The sequence below is a fragment of the Mya arenaria genome, chromosome 10, assembly GCF_026914265.1.
Source record: "Mya arenaria isolate MELC-2E11 chromosome 10, ASM2691426v1".
NCBI lineage: Eukaryota > Metazoa > Mollusca > Bivalvia > Myida > Myidae > Mya > Mya arenaria.
In genome coordinates, this window is record NC_069131.1 from 68,698,359 (window position 1) to 68,713,430 (window position 15,072).

The 15,072-nt window shown below is 35.4% G+C and overlaps 1 protein-coding gene across 1 annotated transcript; it reads left to right on the forward strand.

Moving 5' to 3' along the window:
* Window positions 1–506: 506 nt before the first annotated feature.
* Window positions 507–14,722, forward strand: LOC128205877 (uncharacterized). The gene is made up of 5 exons (XM_052907910.1): window positions 507–1,581; window positions 9,780–9,912; window positions 11,037–11,213; window positions 11,637–11,810; window positions 12,063–14,722. The coding sequence occupies exons 1-5, from the start codon at window positions 1,441–1,443 to the stop codon at window positions 13,136–13,138; spliced, it is 1,701 nt and encodes a 566-aa protein (XP_052763870.1). The 5' UTR covers window positions 507–1,440; the 3' UTR covers window positions 13,139–14,722.
* The last annotated feature ends 350 nt before the right edge of the window (window positions 14,723–15,072 follow it).

A 15,072-nucleotide genomic window follows, 5' to 3' on the forward strand; every position in this document is an offset into this window, starting at 1 on the left:
TCACAATAACTGTTCACATTTAATGCATTTTTTCTGTAAGGGAAAGACATAACACGAGAGACATTTGATTAATGCCACAAAAACATACTTCGCATAAATCAAACTTGATGTAAGTAATTATAAAACTTATGCATTCATCCTACCTTATATAGAAGGCAAGTGGGAAAAAATGCAGTTGCATGGATTGAAGTTTTCATTTATTGGTCGAAATGACAATGCAATATTAATAAAACAATGTGAATAGTATAATGAAAGCGAAAACCATGTGTCAAATTATCAAATAATCAAATATAAGCACAAGGTAATGACACAAAGAACACTAAACAATGGTCATAAACATACAAATACCACAGACAGATCACATGCGTCAAAACTGCTTTATCTATATAAGGTTGAATTACCGCCTTGGGATCAGTGAAACACACGTTCATTTGAAAACAAGTTAACTTCTGGGAGGTGTGTGTTTGTGGGTGTGGGGGGCTTAACCAAGTTCATATGCGAATAACACTTGTGGAAAAATACAACACAATATAATTAAGTATACTCCCATCGGAGTGAAAGTCAATGTAAGCTAGTTATTGGGTGAGTTATATACATGTTTTAACCCAAAATGGGTTCATGCGTTTTAAAAACCTTATCTCACAAGACGTAACGAAACTCCGATTAGATTTAAATGCAATCTGTACTGTAAGACACTAATTAGAATTATATTAAATATTAATAGAAGGAAAAATGTGTAAGACAAAAGAAGGTTTTTTATGGGTTATTTCGAGAAATTGAGCTTAGCTATCATTGAGTAAACTACTGACTACTACTAACTTGAAGGCCGGACATTTTGTAAACAGTTGCTGCGCTGTAAAACATTTAACCCATTATTGCAACTAACGGAGCAAAGCTTTAAATAAACCGTGTGTATCAGACGATGCATTTAACGGGGTAACACCCAACTATTTGCACTTTGCGCAAAAACAAGTAGAACTATTTTTGACTAACATCTATCAAATATTTAAAAAAAACCATTTCAACACACGTTTCTGTGGCGATTTCAAGACTATGCGATGTACATATTTTGTATTTTGATAGGACATGCAAAGTGTTTATGCAGCTTTCAATAGAAAAGGAAGAAAATGGACAATAAAGTAAATGCATGCATATATGTCGAAATTATTCATGACAGTTTAAGAGTTTTCCATGGAGTTTACATTGTATGTGTTCACTGTCTGGATTCCAAATCCTTCCAGTGATAGATATTTCGAAGATGTAAAACAGTGTTTGGCACAGATGTTATATGATGTCTGGCCATTTGAAGGGCATGTAAACGAAGACCCTCTTTAGTTTGAACTTTTAACGATATCGAATACTTGCCTATAGATAATTAATTCACACTACGATATTCAAAGGAGTTTTAAGATACCTGGCTCACCTCATCTCAACTCAACCATGGATGATTATATTGTTGAGAAGAAGGAATACTCCCCAAAGGATTTTTACGAGAAGTTCAGCAAAAAGTTGCCGATAATTGTTATGATTACACAAGGCTACTGCGGGGAAATACAGGGAGATACGTTTGACAGGGGAATGGTAGGTCAACCATACATATACAACTGCTATCAAGTGAGAGCAAACGTTAATTACACAGTGGTGTAAAATAATGTTCATATTAGGGACTCTTTGTAATATTATTTTGTGGTTTTGCTAGACCATTTCACGCTCAACTGACACCAGCTCAATGTTTAGGTTATATTGTACAGGGAATAGTTAAAATGCTCTTTCAAAGGGCAATCAAAGTTTTTATATTCATGTATGTCTCGACCACATTTGATTTAAAAACATTTTATAGAGCTACATAACAAATGGAAAATAAAGAAGATAAATAATTACACATAACGAGTTGATCTAAGCTTATTGATCATTTGTTGGCAAGAAATATGGAAATCGATTTACAGTTAAATCTAGTTATTTCAATTTTACATTATTGATATTTTTTGGTATTAAGATATCTACTTACATTAGAAAGGCTTTACAAATCATGTTTTAAATGTGTTCGTGTATCTGCTTTCAGTAAAAAAGATTCAAGAACTTTCTGTAGATATAAAACTCTAATGTATACGTCCAGTTGTTAAGAAAAGACGTTTCTGGTGCTATGAGTGTTCATTGTATTAACGTCAAGTTCTATTATAGAAACTTTTTACGTTGGAAGCACAAGGTAGTGTCATATTACCACAGCGAGTATATCATCTCTACCTTTAGAAAATCATGGGACATTACATCTAATGTCCCTCCTATTTATAAATGTTAATCTGTCGGGTGTTTTTCCATACAGTGTCGACTTACGTCTAGCTGTTAATAGTTTATCTTCACGCATGCCCATTCAGTAATTTGTTTGATTACCCACCACTTACATTCTGATTTTTGCAATTCAGGACGTTTGTTCTGGATAGACTTTTTCGCATTACTATAGCTCGGAAATGACCTTAAACCATTTTGGGATACGCAAATGGAAATTTAATTACTATGTACTCGTACACTTCTCTATAAGCGGATATTTTCGAATAATTTCTACAATATCTTTGGAATCTCTGTATTAGGAATTGGATACTGCTCCTCGCTTACAACCAGCAGCAAAGCCCACTCGCTGTTTTTCAACTTGTCAAGAATCTATTATTTTCATCCGCTCAAACTCGCGTTATATTGTGTCTTTGATGAAAAATGGCTTAAAACCTTTAATATGTAGATTCCGTGAACTATCATTATTCCATAGGTGCTCAAACTCCTGTCACATACACATTTCATTCATCCGAAAAGCGCTGGTCATTTTCTTTTGGCCACTTACAGCGAACGCTTTTACTTCTGGCTTTCATATTCCACCGGAACTTCGCATTTCCCAAGCAACTCCATTCTCTTCTCAGAAAATGACTTCAATATTGCATTTGCATTTTCAATTGATACCTCAGAATCTCTTTGGTATCTCATAGAATAAGCGGCACAATGATTTTCCTTGTGGACAGACCTAAATATGAAGACAGATATATATACCAATTAAGTCGCTCACATTTGAATATGTTCCCTTTCCGAGGTAACGTCTTTGCCGTTCGTTAATCGACATACACCGTTTGGCCAAATGCCCTATGTATTTATAGCACCACGACTCTTTAGCCAGCATTTTTCATGATCATGATCATCGCTCAACGGACAAAAACGTTTCGATTGACTGTTAGCCTGTTTGCTGCCTTTCTGTTCTGTTGTTTCCCCTTTGTGCAAAACTGTAACTTCAGATGCAACGACGACCAACCCTCCTTATGGCTGGAGATAGGCCGTGTTATCTTCAGGCATTTCCATAGCTGTTTCAATACGGCAGCCTTGTCAAATGTCATATGGTCTTCTGACAGACACTAAGCAGTGCCTGAACTCAAAATGCGTTGCCAATTGCTTAAACACCACTACATTTTTCGAAAAAAACCAACGCCTTGGCCATGTTGTGGTCCATGAACGTCTTAACTATACATGTTAAACATTTATCATAGGTCTTAATGTATTGCATAGCAAACAACCAGCTAAAATAAAGGCTTTCATTGGCTTTGGAACACTAAATAGTTCAAATAAACTAAAACTATTGAGCAATATTCATATTGTGATTGAATAACATAATGGGTATATATAAAAGTTCTCGGTGAAACAAATATTCAAACTTCACTTTTTGTTACTGCAAAATGAAATTAACCAGCAGCAATTGTTTAAATTAATGAAGGATTGACTACCTTTAAACTTTAATATGATAGTAAACAGGAACAACTTTGTGATAACTGGCGCATTTTCGTCCCTAATTTGCACAGGATATAGAGCTGTCCGTCATTGGTCCGTCTTCTTTTCAACATTTTCTTTTCAGACATATTGTGGCTTCACATAAATATTATATTTAGATCAACTAATTTAAACATATATTTGGTAACGTTTGATACTTCAACACATTTCTCTGTACTGTTTCTACAGTGGACTTAACGCGCTGTGCCGGACGCTTAAGCTTAAAGAAACTTACATTATTATAGTTTTAACAATTAATAACAGGATATGGTATCACAAGTAAAGGAAGTGTCGTTTGCATTTACATTTTTGATAGATTATGCAATTGGCTGAATTTTAATGAAGTCTAGCCTGTTTATTACATCCTAAAAGAGTAAATATTTTAAAATATACAAAGCTATGAAAGTGAATATAATTATCTAAGTCTGGAGACCTCGCCCGTGTTGATAATTTCAATAGCGCTTTTAGATATATTGATTATATTCAAAGTTTCGATAATCCGGTATTTACAAATAATATTAAATCGATATACCTTTCACAATAGCAACTTATTAAATCTAACACATCCAATCTGAAAGCATTATATTTAGATCAATAACTCGAAGTAAGGGAAGATATATTGAATATCAATCTTTATGATAAACGTGATGATTTTAATTTTAAAATGATTAATTACCTTTCTTTAGATGGAGATGTTCCTAGTTCACCATTATATGGTGTTTTTATTGCACAGTTGAGGAGATTCGCAAGAATATGTACAGATGTCAAACATTTCTGCTATCGCGGTAAACTTACGACGAAAAAAACGGGTTTCAGATAGTATAAATTAAAGAGAACTTTCTCAACATTTGTTTATGGTCATTAAAATATTATATCAAAGTACAATAGTAGTCTTAAATCGCTGACTGATTAGGGGTGCTCATCCCAATTTTTATGGTGATGTCTAAAGAAAATTCGTAAAAATAAAATGTTTCCAGCATGTAGTTGGGAATATAGACTCAATGAATTGCTAGGACTTTATTCAAACCGTGGATATAAAAACAATTCTTTGAAAATTACTTGCCTTCTAGTTTTTGAAGTTGAATTCCTGAAACAAAATATAAGGTTGCATATTGCATCCTTACATAACTAAACTTTCAGTCCTTTGATTTTATAAATTTTGCAGATTCATGTTATCTTTAAAATCGTCTTAGGCTGGCTCGGAATGTTCCGGCATGTGAGGTCTCTTGTTTGTGATTTTGTTTTGGTTTTGTGTTCTATGTCTTTGTCGTTTACCCTTTGCCATTAAATGGGGTTTACCTTTGGCTACTGAGCTTGTTTCTGTAGTTTTCCACATAAGTACTATTATTATTATTAATATGTATTATTCTTATTCTTTTTCTTATTATTTGATTTGATATAAGTATTAGTATTAGTATTAGAATTGTACCCAACCAACACGTATAAGAGAGAACATACACATAGTTCCAACAAGCACATATTAGAGAGAACATACACATGGATCAGACTAGCACATATTAGAGAGACCATTCCCATGGATCCAACCAGAATATATAAGGGAGACACTAATCATGGATCCAACCAGCACATATTAAAAAGACCATACACATAGATCTGACCAGTCCATATAAGAGAGACCATACACATGGATATATAAGAGAGGCACTACACATGGATCAAACCAGCACATATAAGAGAGACACTACACATGGATCCGACCAGCACATATAAGAGAGACACGACACATGGATCCGACCAGTACATATATGATTGACACTACACATGGATCCAACCAGTACATATTAGAAGGACCATACACATGGATCCGACCAGTACGTATTAGAGAGACCATACACATGGATATATAAGAGATACACTACACATGGATCAAACCAGCACATATAAGAGAGACACGACACATGGATCCGACCAGTACATATAAGAGAGACACTACACATGGATCCGACCAGTACATATTAGAGAGACCATACACATGGATCCGACCAGTACATATTAGAGAGACCATACACATGGATTAACATGGATCCAACCAGAATATATAAGAGAAACACTACACATGGATCAAACCAGCTGATATAAGAGGTCATACTCATGAATCCGACCAGTACATATTAGAGAGACCATACCCATGGACCAAACCAACACATATTATAGGGAACTTACACATGGATCAAAGCAACATTTAGTAGAGAGACCATACACATGGATCCAACCAGTACATAGAAGAGAGAACATACACATGGATCCAACCATTACATATTAAAGAGAACATACACATAGATCCAACCAGTACATATTAGAGAGACCATACACATGGATCCAACCAGCACATATTAGAGAGAACATATACATGAATCCAACCAGCACATATAAGAGAGAACATACACATGGATCCAACCAGTACATATTAGAGTGACCATACACATGGATCAGACTAGTACATATTAGAGAGACCATACACATGGATCCAACCAGCACATATTAGAGAGAACATACACATGGACCCAACCAGCACATGTAGGAGAGACCATACGCATGGATCCAACCAGCACATATTAGATATGATATACACATCAATCCAACTAGCATATATCAAAGATACCATACGCATGGATCCAACCAGCACAAATTAGAGAGAACATACAAATGAATCCAACCATCGCATTTTAGCGAGACCAATCACAGGTATCCATCCATTACGTATAGGAGACACAATACAAATTGACCCAAATATTAGAGAGGCCATGCACATCGATCCAACCATCACATATTAGAGATACCAATAATATGGAACAAATTATCACATATTAGAGAGATCGTACAAATGGATCGAATCAGCATATATAAGAGAGAACAGACACATTGATCAAACCAGCACATATAAAAGGGACCATAATTATACATGATTTTAAACAGCACAACACTTGTAATTTATTATAATCAACAATACCAAAGAATATACTTAAAAATGGAATGATACGCTTTTAAATGAATACAACCCTTATTAACAGCGTAGTGTTTGGGATAATATTTTGTCAATTGGCCGAGTTAACATCTACTGATTCATCTGATCATAACTTGAAATAGCTAGCTGATATTAAACCAAAATAATTGTATGGCAGACTTGAAAAGTATTGCTGTCTATTAAGACTAAATGGAATTTCAGTCAGTCGTCTGCTTATTTCGTCTTTGTCATGTCGTCTGACTCATGCCCTCACATGAGCACTTTTGTATTGGGAAATAACCCATATCACACGGCAACTAAGGTAAAGCCGAAAACAGCGATATTATACGAGATATTAACATCGTTAAAGCAGTTTAACGTCTGACTTAACACACAGTAATATATTCGTATTTGAAACAGGATGTAAACAAATCTTTGATACAGCCGATACTGAAAATATAAGGTTTACATTTATGTAACCGTTCGCTTTGCTCATTTTATACGAAGAGTAAATCCATACATATTTTTAATAAGCACGGATCAATGATGAATATGCTTTTCGGTATCAATTTCAAAACATACTGTAGTGGTCTCTGATATGCTCTGCAAGTTCTGATTAGCTCCGCCTACCAACTAGTAGTCAGCGAATAACATTCATGCATTATATACATATATTTCAAGAATCATAGTTAGTTGTTGTTAAACTGTTGTACAGATTTAACTTATTATACATTTCCTGTTTCAGGTCTGACATACCCCTTTACGTACACAAGGGTCTGTTACCTTATGTTCTGATAATACTTAACGCAGAACATTGCACATACCATAGGTGGTAGTATCGGTAAAGGGGTTCATACGACATACTCAAATTAATACTTTTGAATTGTTAAAATCTATTATCAGATCAAACATCTTTCACAATACCTAGCAGATACTGCCGCCAATATGATTCATCATACATTAACGTACGTGAAAGCCCATACATGTGTCACACGCGTTACCAAACCAGCAATCCCATATCGGATATATATCGGATAAATATCGTACACGATATCGATCCGATATCGCTTTGCCCATCGGATACGAGTCTGGCCGATATCTTGTCGGACCGATATCGAGCTGTCTGTCATTGATCCGTCATCGTTTGACATTTTTTTCAGACAACTTATGGCTTACCATAAATGATATATTTATATCAACTAATGTAAACATATACTTGGCAACGTTTGATACTTCAACAGATTTCTCTGCACTATTTCTACAGTGGACTTAACGCGCTGTGCCAGACGCTTAAGCTAAAGGAAATTTAGTTTATTATAGTTTTGACCATTAATAAGAACACATTAATACAAAAGCAACTTATAAAAAAAGCAACCCAGTGCCATTAAACCGGGTTTATGTTTAAACTTTTTGCTACTGAGCTTGTTTCTGTAGCTTTTCGCATAAATATTTATATACAAATTTGATATTTGTTGTCATTCAATACTTTATTTTATCCTGTTCGAGATTTTAAAATGGAAGTTTCGAACAAATAGACGTATATCAAGAGAATTAAAATCAAGGGAAGTAACAAATATGTTCAAGAAGGAAGGTTCTTTAATGTTTTTGACTGCACATGAGTGAAACATGGTTATGACACAGAAGAACCAACAATCTTAGTCTAAGCGAGTTGACCAGATACAACATGAGCTTAAAAAAGTGCCAATTATTGTAAAATAAGCCTTTCTATTTCAAAGAAACAAAATGCGGTGATATGTGGGTGTTCGTTAAGCCAAATTTAGAGAGCGGACGTCGATGTAAATATTAATTAGTCATAGCCCTTTTTTAACCTGACCGAGATCTTCTGTCCATACCGAGTTAAGCTTGTTTCTATAATTAAAGGGTATTGACTCTCTAGTGACCTGAACGATATGGCCTGTAACAAACTTGTCTACTATATTATGCCCATTTAAATTCTGACCTTGTTCGATGATGATTTATTAATGGACTCTTAAGTTATTGGTTGGACATGGCCGCTTTTAGGTAATGTATATAATTGAATGGAAAATAATTCTTGATTGAATCAAGAAATATGACTTGTTTAACAAACTTGTCCTAGATTTTATGCCCATACGCATGTTCCCAAAATTTGATTATGGTCTGACAAATTGTTAAAAAATTATTGGTTAAACATGACCGCTTTTAGGCAATTTCTAAAATTAAATGGACAAAAAGTCTTGAGTGAATCAAGAAATATGACTGGTTTGACAAACTTGTCCTAGATGTTATGCCTATACACATGTTTTCGACATTTGATGATGCTTTTACAAAGGTTTCTAAAGTGATTGATCAGACAACATACTATAAGCCGCCCGCCATAAATACGCCGTAGGTAAAACTGTTTTAAGTCCCGTTGTATGAAAGAGCACATAAACACTGTTTTAAATGTTTGATTTTTCTTTCTGAGACTATTTTTATCATTTGAAATAATGTCATGATACTTACGTTATATTCCTAAGTAACTGATGATGAAATATGAACTAAGAGGTAGAAACATGCTAACATTGGCGATACACACATAGAATCTTGAATACTGGAGATTGTTCTAATAGCTGCATGTGCGACTGTGCCAATGTGGTTGCACTGGATCTATGTTGGGTCAGACCTGAAATCAAATTAACTTACTAACAAATTAGTGCTTTTCTAATTAAATATAGCATATATCATTGTTAAGAGTAGATTGTTTCTTCACAAAAGCAGGTTTTTGATTATACTATTCTAAACACATGATAAGTGGCTTTTGCCATCACTTTGTAAGTACGCGTGGCGGGTTTCACCTTTCCCCTTCGAAACTCAGCCGACAAAAATCATCCACTAAACATTAAGCGACCGAAAGGCATTAACATGTAGTATTTGTCAAACCACATTTCAAAGTAAGATACTATCACAAACTTGCATATGTGTTGGAAGCGGGCACTCACTTAGACGAATGTTTTCCGTATAAATTACGACAACATTCATAATTACTTTTCAGGTGATTCGATTTCAGACCATATCTAGGCAACCGAGGGTCATTGCTCAATTTAGATTGGGTAGGAATATAATGCACGTGAGCATTCCACAGAAATTTGAGCAACCGGTTTGTGTCAAAGGCACTGGCAAAAAAGGTATCGTTAGTTAATAATAACTGTATTTATATGAACATGTCATATACATGGATCTAAAAAGGGGTACTACTCGAAGACTAAATTGTTTTGTTTTGTAACTGCCCATCACGCCATCCACATCAATCTGTGCAATTAGAGAAATAGTATCATATTCGGTAATCTAATTAAAGAAAAATTCATACTCGTAGCCTATATTGTGTTCTTTTGTAAAATTTCAAAAATCTATTCAAATCCATATTTTGGTAAACATATGTCTTGGGCATATGCTGTGTGTTAAATTCCCACTTCCAAGTGGAGTTGGTATATGGCTGAATAGGGGAATGGTGAATGGGAGGGTTGTTAAATAAATATGTGGATGGATGAATTGAAAGATGAATGGATGGATGAATGAGAGTGGATGAATGGATGGGTGGGAGTATGACTGAATGGATTGATCAATAAAGTGAGAGATGGGTTAATGGGTAATAGGCAGGATGGATCAATGGGTTGTTGAAAGAATTGATTGGTAGATGGGTGAACGGATGTATGGGTGAACGAATGTATGGATGGATAAATGGATGGTTGAATGGATGTGTGAATGGTTGGATTTTGGTTGGGTGAGTGGTTTGATGGATGGATAGATGGATGGTTGGTTGGTCGGTTGGATGGATGGATGGATGGATGGGCGGATGGGTGTATGGATAAATAGATGGTTAAGTGGATGTGTGAATGGTTGGATTTTGGTTGGGTGAGTGGTTGGATGGATGGATAGATGTATGCTTGGTTGGTTGGATGGATGGATGGATGGATGGACGAGTGGATGGGTGGATGAATGGGTCGGTGGATGGATGAATGGATGGTGGATGGATGGATTTGAATGGGTGGGTGAATGAAGGAATTAGTGGATGAATGGATTGGTGGATAAATGGAGGCGTCGATGAATAGATGGGTGTAATAATGGTTGGTTGGGTTTATAAAAAGGTGGATGAATCGATGAATGGGTGAATGGGTGATGTAATTATGAATGTATTGGCGGATGAAAGATTTGGAAGGCTCCTTGTGGCCATCTTGGTCTTTTCTTTGGACTAAAATCATTGTACAAACCCTGCGACGAGCATGAGTTTTTAATTTACATTAACTTTCAGTTATAAAGGAAAGGACGATCGCTGAAATTCTCCAAGAGCAAACTCTACCATGCGTGGTTGAGTTTCCTAAAAAGAAAAGCATAACAGTTGGAAACCGGATAATAAATACAGACAACATTCCTGAAATTGACCTTACAGGCACATTTGATGAGATTTACCTACTTGGAAACAACATAGGTTCGGGAAATTTAGCACAATAATATGTATATAATATATAAGTTTTACATGATTAAACACGTTGTAGTCACGGTTATAGAAGTCACCTTAGAAATATATCACAACAATGATTAATAGATGGCAAAGTATAATTATGGACACGTTAAACCCAGATGGCGCGTACACGGTTTTGGTTGGGAATTATTAGACACATATTTTTTTTTATAGAGATGGAGTAATTGTTTTAAGACAAAGACGCGTATTTATGAACAGAGTTGAACATAAAGTTATCGGGAGAATGATGGCTGCGTAAAACAATGCAGTTAATTAGCAGTGCACAACAGATACTAAATGATATGCAAAATGAATATAATAATTTGATAAATAATGGGAAACAACAGTGAAGCTATAATTTCTTACTATTTATTTTGTCCCACTCAACAGATTCAGACACCCTAGAGACCGTGGTGATTCATGTGCCACTATATCTCACACAGCTTCGCCTTGCCGTTGTGACGGGACACAAGAATAAATCTGAAGACGAATGGCATGCCTTTCTCAAGGACCTTGCCTATCATTGCGACTTTTTTTCCTATGATACATGTTACGGGAATCCAGGTATTTTATATGACAAGTATTATTGTCAATGCACTTTTCAATTAAACCATAATTTGCAAACATTATATTTTGTACTTCAAACTTCCAACATTTCAGTCTTGCTAAAAAAATTATCCTCAGATTCCCTGTGTAATACATGTATAGAAAAAACAAACAAAATAATATAAATACAATCATTATTGCATGAAATTAAAATAGCACAAGGAAAAGTATATATTACAGACAAACTAATTTAGAAACGTTTTTTTGTAGAAATGGCACACTATAAAGAACAATTCTCAGCAAAGGATTGGGCTGTGTATTCTTACGTTGAACCATGTTCGTACATCAATTTCTGGTCACTTGTTCACAAACCGTACGCAAACGTAAATTCTGCAAAAAAAGAAGATGAAATTATTTGCGTGGGTGAATCATTTGATGGCATGGATGGTTATGAACCTATAGAGATTTTTACAAAGCCAAACACAAGTAAGTTAAAGACACTAAGTTCACAGCAGATTAAGCAGCCAAAACCATTTATGCCGCTACCTGCCGAAGAGCCCGATATTGATATTTATGAGAACAGCGAGAATCTATTAGATCAAGTCAAAGAAAACAAACATGGCGATGTAGAGCCGAACAGAGATGGCAGTTGCGACCTTGAGCAGAACATACTACTTGCAAAAGCACGACTGAAACCAGTGAAAGCGAAGCCAGAGAGCAACACCACAGCACAAGAAAAATACAATATGTTTACAGGAGCTGAGCTTAAAAAGAAAACTCAAGCAGCTAGGCCGAAGAATCCACCAGCACCTGGAAGTAAACCAAAAATTTCCATCAAGCCTAAAGGGTGGCTGAAAAGTTCAGATCCTCCAGAAAACCTCGGAAAAACAAATTTTCCTAAGTCGGACTTGAAAAGTAGAAAATTGGCACAAAACGTTCAGCAACCGAAATTGTTCAGTCCAGATAACACGGCGGTTCCGAGTAATGAACGTCCTTCAGCAATGGTGGCTCCGATCACTGTTGACAAGAAAGCAAGCGAACACAAATTTCAGATACCGGAAGCTCAGTACATTGTAGCAAGAGTTCCCGAAAAGGATACCCAAATCGGCCTGCCGGTCGTTAAAATTCCAGAAGATGTATGTAATTTAACAGTGCCTGAAGTTACTGGCTACTTAAAAAGATTAAATCTAAGTAGTTATGCAGAACAATTCTTAGATAATGATGTAGATGGAGTTCTGCTTACAGGGTTGACAAAGAATGACCTGATGAGTGACTTTGGAATGAAGGGAGTTGAGGCACAGAAGATAATAAACTTTTGCAAAGAAGCTCACTTGCCCAAAAAATAAATGCCTGTTTGTCGCCGTGCTGCTTGTTTAAGATGTATATAAAACCTTTCATATATACTGTTAATACTGCACATTCTTGTCAATGTGAAGGTTCAAGTAGATGATATTTACTATAAATATCAATGTTTAGGCCTTATCTGTCGGAGCAGAACTTTTTGGTAATGTCTTAATAGTGTCTGCTGATTTGTCAAACAAAGGGTTTGGTGAAGAGGGAACCAGGCTTTTTCACAGTAAGATCAGAACACGAATATAACCAAATGGGGAACAACAACGCCAATATTATGTTAAAGATTTACGACTGCGTTTAAACATTTGGAATATACAGTCGAACCCCGTTGGCTGGAACTCACAGGGACCGTCGAAAATACCTCGAGCCTCGAAAAATTCGAGACAAGCGGGAATTCTTACATACAGTATAAAAACGTCATTTACATGCAGTTCGAGCCATCGAGGAATTCGAGCCAAGTTAATTCGAGCAGTCGGGGTTGAACTATATTGTTAACATTTTAAATGTATGTTCATATTAAACATATTGATTACAGTGAATAATATGAACATTTGAGATACTTACAGTGCAGATGTTGTTGCTTTTAAATATATTGTTAATAATTACATAAATATGTAAAAATGTATCTTTTTATATATCTATCAATTTAAATATGTTGCTGAACCTGCAATGTTTGGACATTAAATATGGATTGCTAAAAATGCATTTGTCTATTCATTTACTTTTGTAATGAATGTGCCGTTCTATGTTGCAAAGTTAATAGTATGAACTATTAATAACAATAATTGCAGGCTTACATATTTGTATGTATGTAAGTAAATCGTGTATCGTTGTTTATATTCCAATGTTTAAATTTAGCTGGATTGTATCTTCTGTGTGTATCATTGGAGTTTCTATGGCATCGTTCAATAAGGCTAAGCAGAATTAATAACATGAATTTTACAAACCGAGGACCTAGTTTTAACGCGTTAGTGTTTAAGTGGCTTTACAGGCAAGATATAACTGCAAGGAGTAAATAAGTTGCCATGCACACGGAAGTATCCAAATAACCCCATCGTCACCATTGTACTGAAAAATGACACTTTGTGATGAAGTGCCCTATTTGGTTCACCGTGCTTTATCCTAAACTTTGATCCTTTACTAGTGTTTCAACATATCACTGTAATATCAATTTCAGTTAATTGGCAGCATCAGCAAATACAAGTGGCCCTTTGAAGTCATATGAAATGACTTGTACATAAAACACGATACATCTCGTAAGAAACCGCTGATAGGAGAATACAATGTATTTCCATCTGTTGCCCCATTTTACACTGTGTTGTTTCCCTGGTGATTCTATAATATGACATGCTTCGGACATTCAAGAAATGGATAATCTTTCAAACGATTTCAGTACAAATCCGGCTGAAACGATATATGCGAATAAGGACTATACAATTAATGTATATTCATCCTTTGATCTGTAGAGCTATTACATATTGCCCGAGTGTTAATAGTTAATGTTTTGTTGTGAGTATTTGATACTTACCATGTGTATCTTGTATGTTTTATATTCAAACTAATAAACAGGAAAATAGTTTTGATTTTGACCCCCCCCCTGCGAAATAAATTAATAATAAGACGGAATCCGAAGGAACAAGCCCAGTAGACATAAAACAAAATAAGCTCGCAAAATGTTTCACCTCATGAATATTAAAAGTAAATATTACGCCATTTGAGAAATATAACTTTGCTGTTCTTATTCGGTGAAAGAAAAATTAATCTTTCAGAAACAAACAATTATTTTCTAAATTGTTATGTAAATTTAAACCGTATTTGTCGATTTCGTTCCTTCTGCTTAAGCAGGGTTTCAATCATCAGCGAAGACGCCGGACAAAGCGCCTACGAGCGAGTGCACGGGGCGGAAATGCCTCTCGCGACCTTGTAG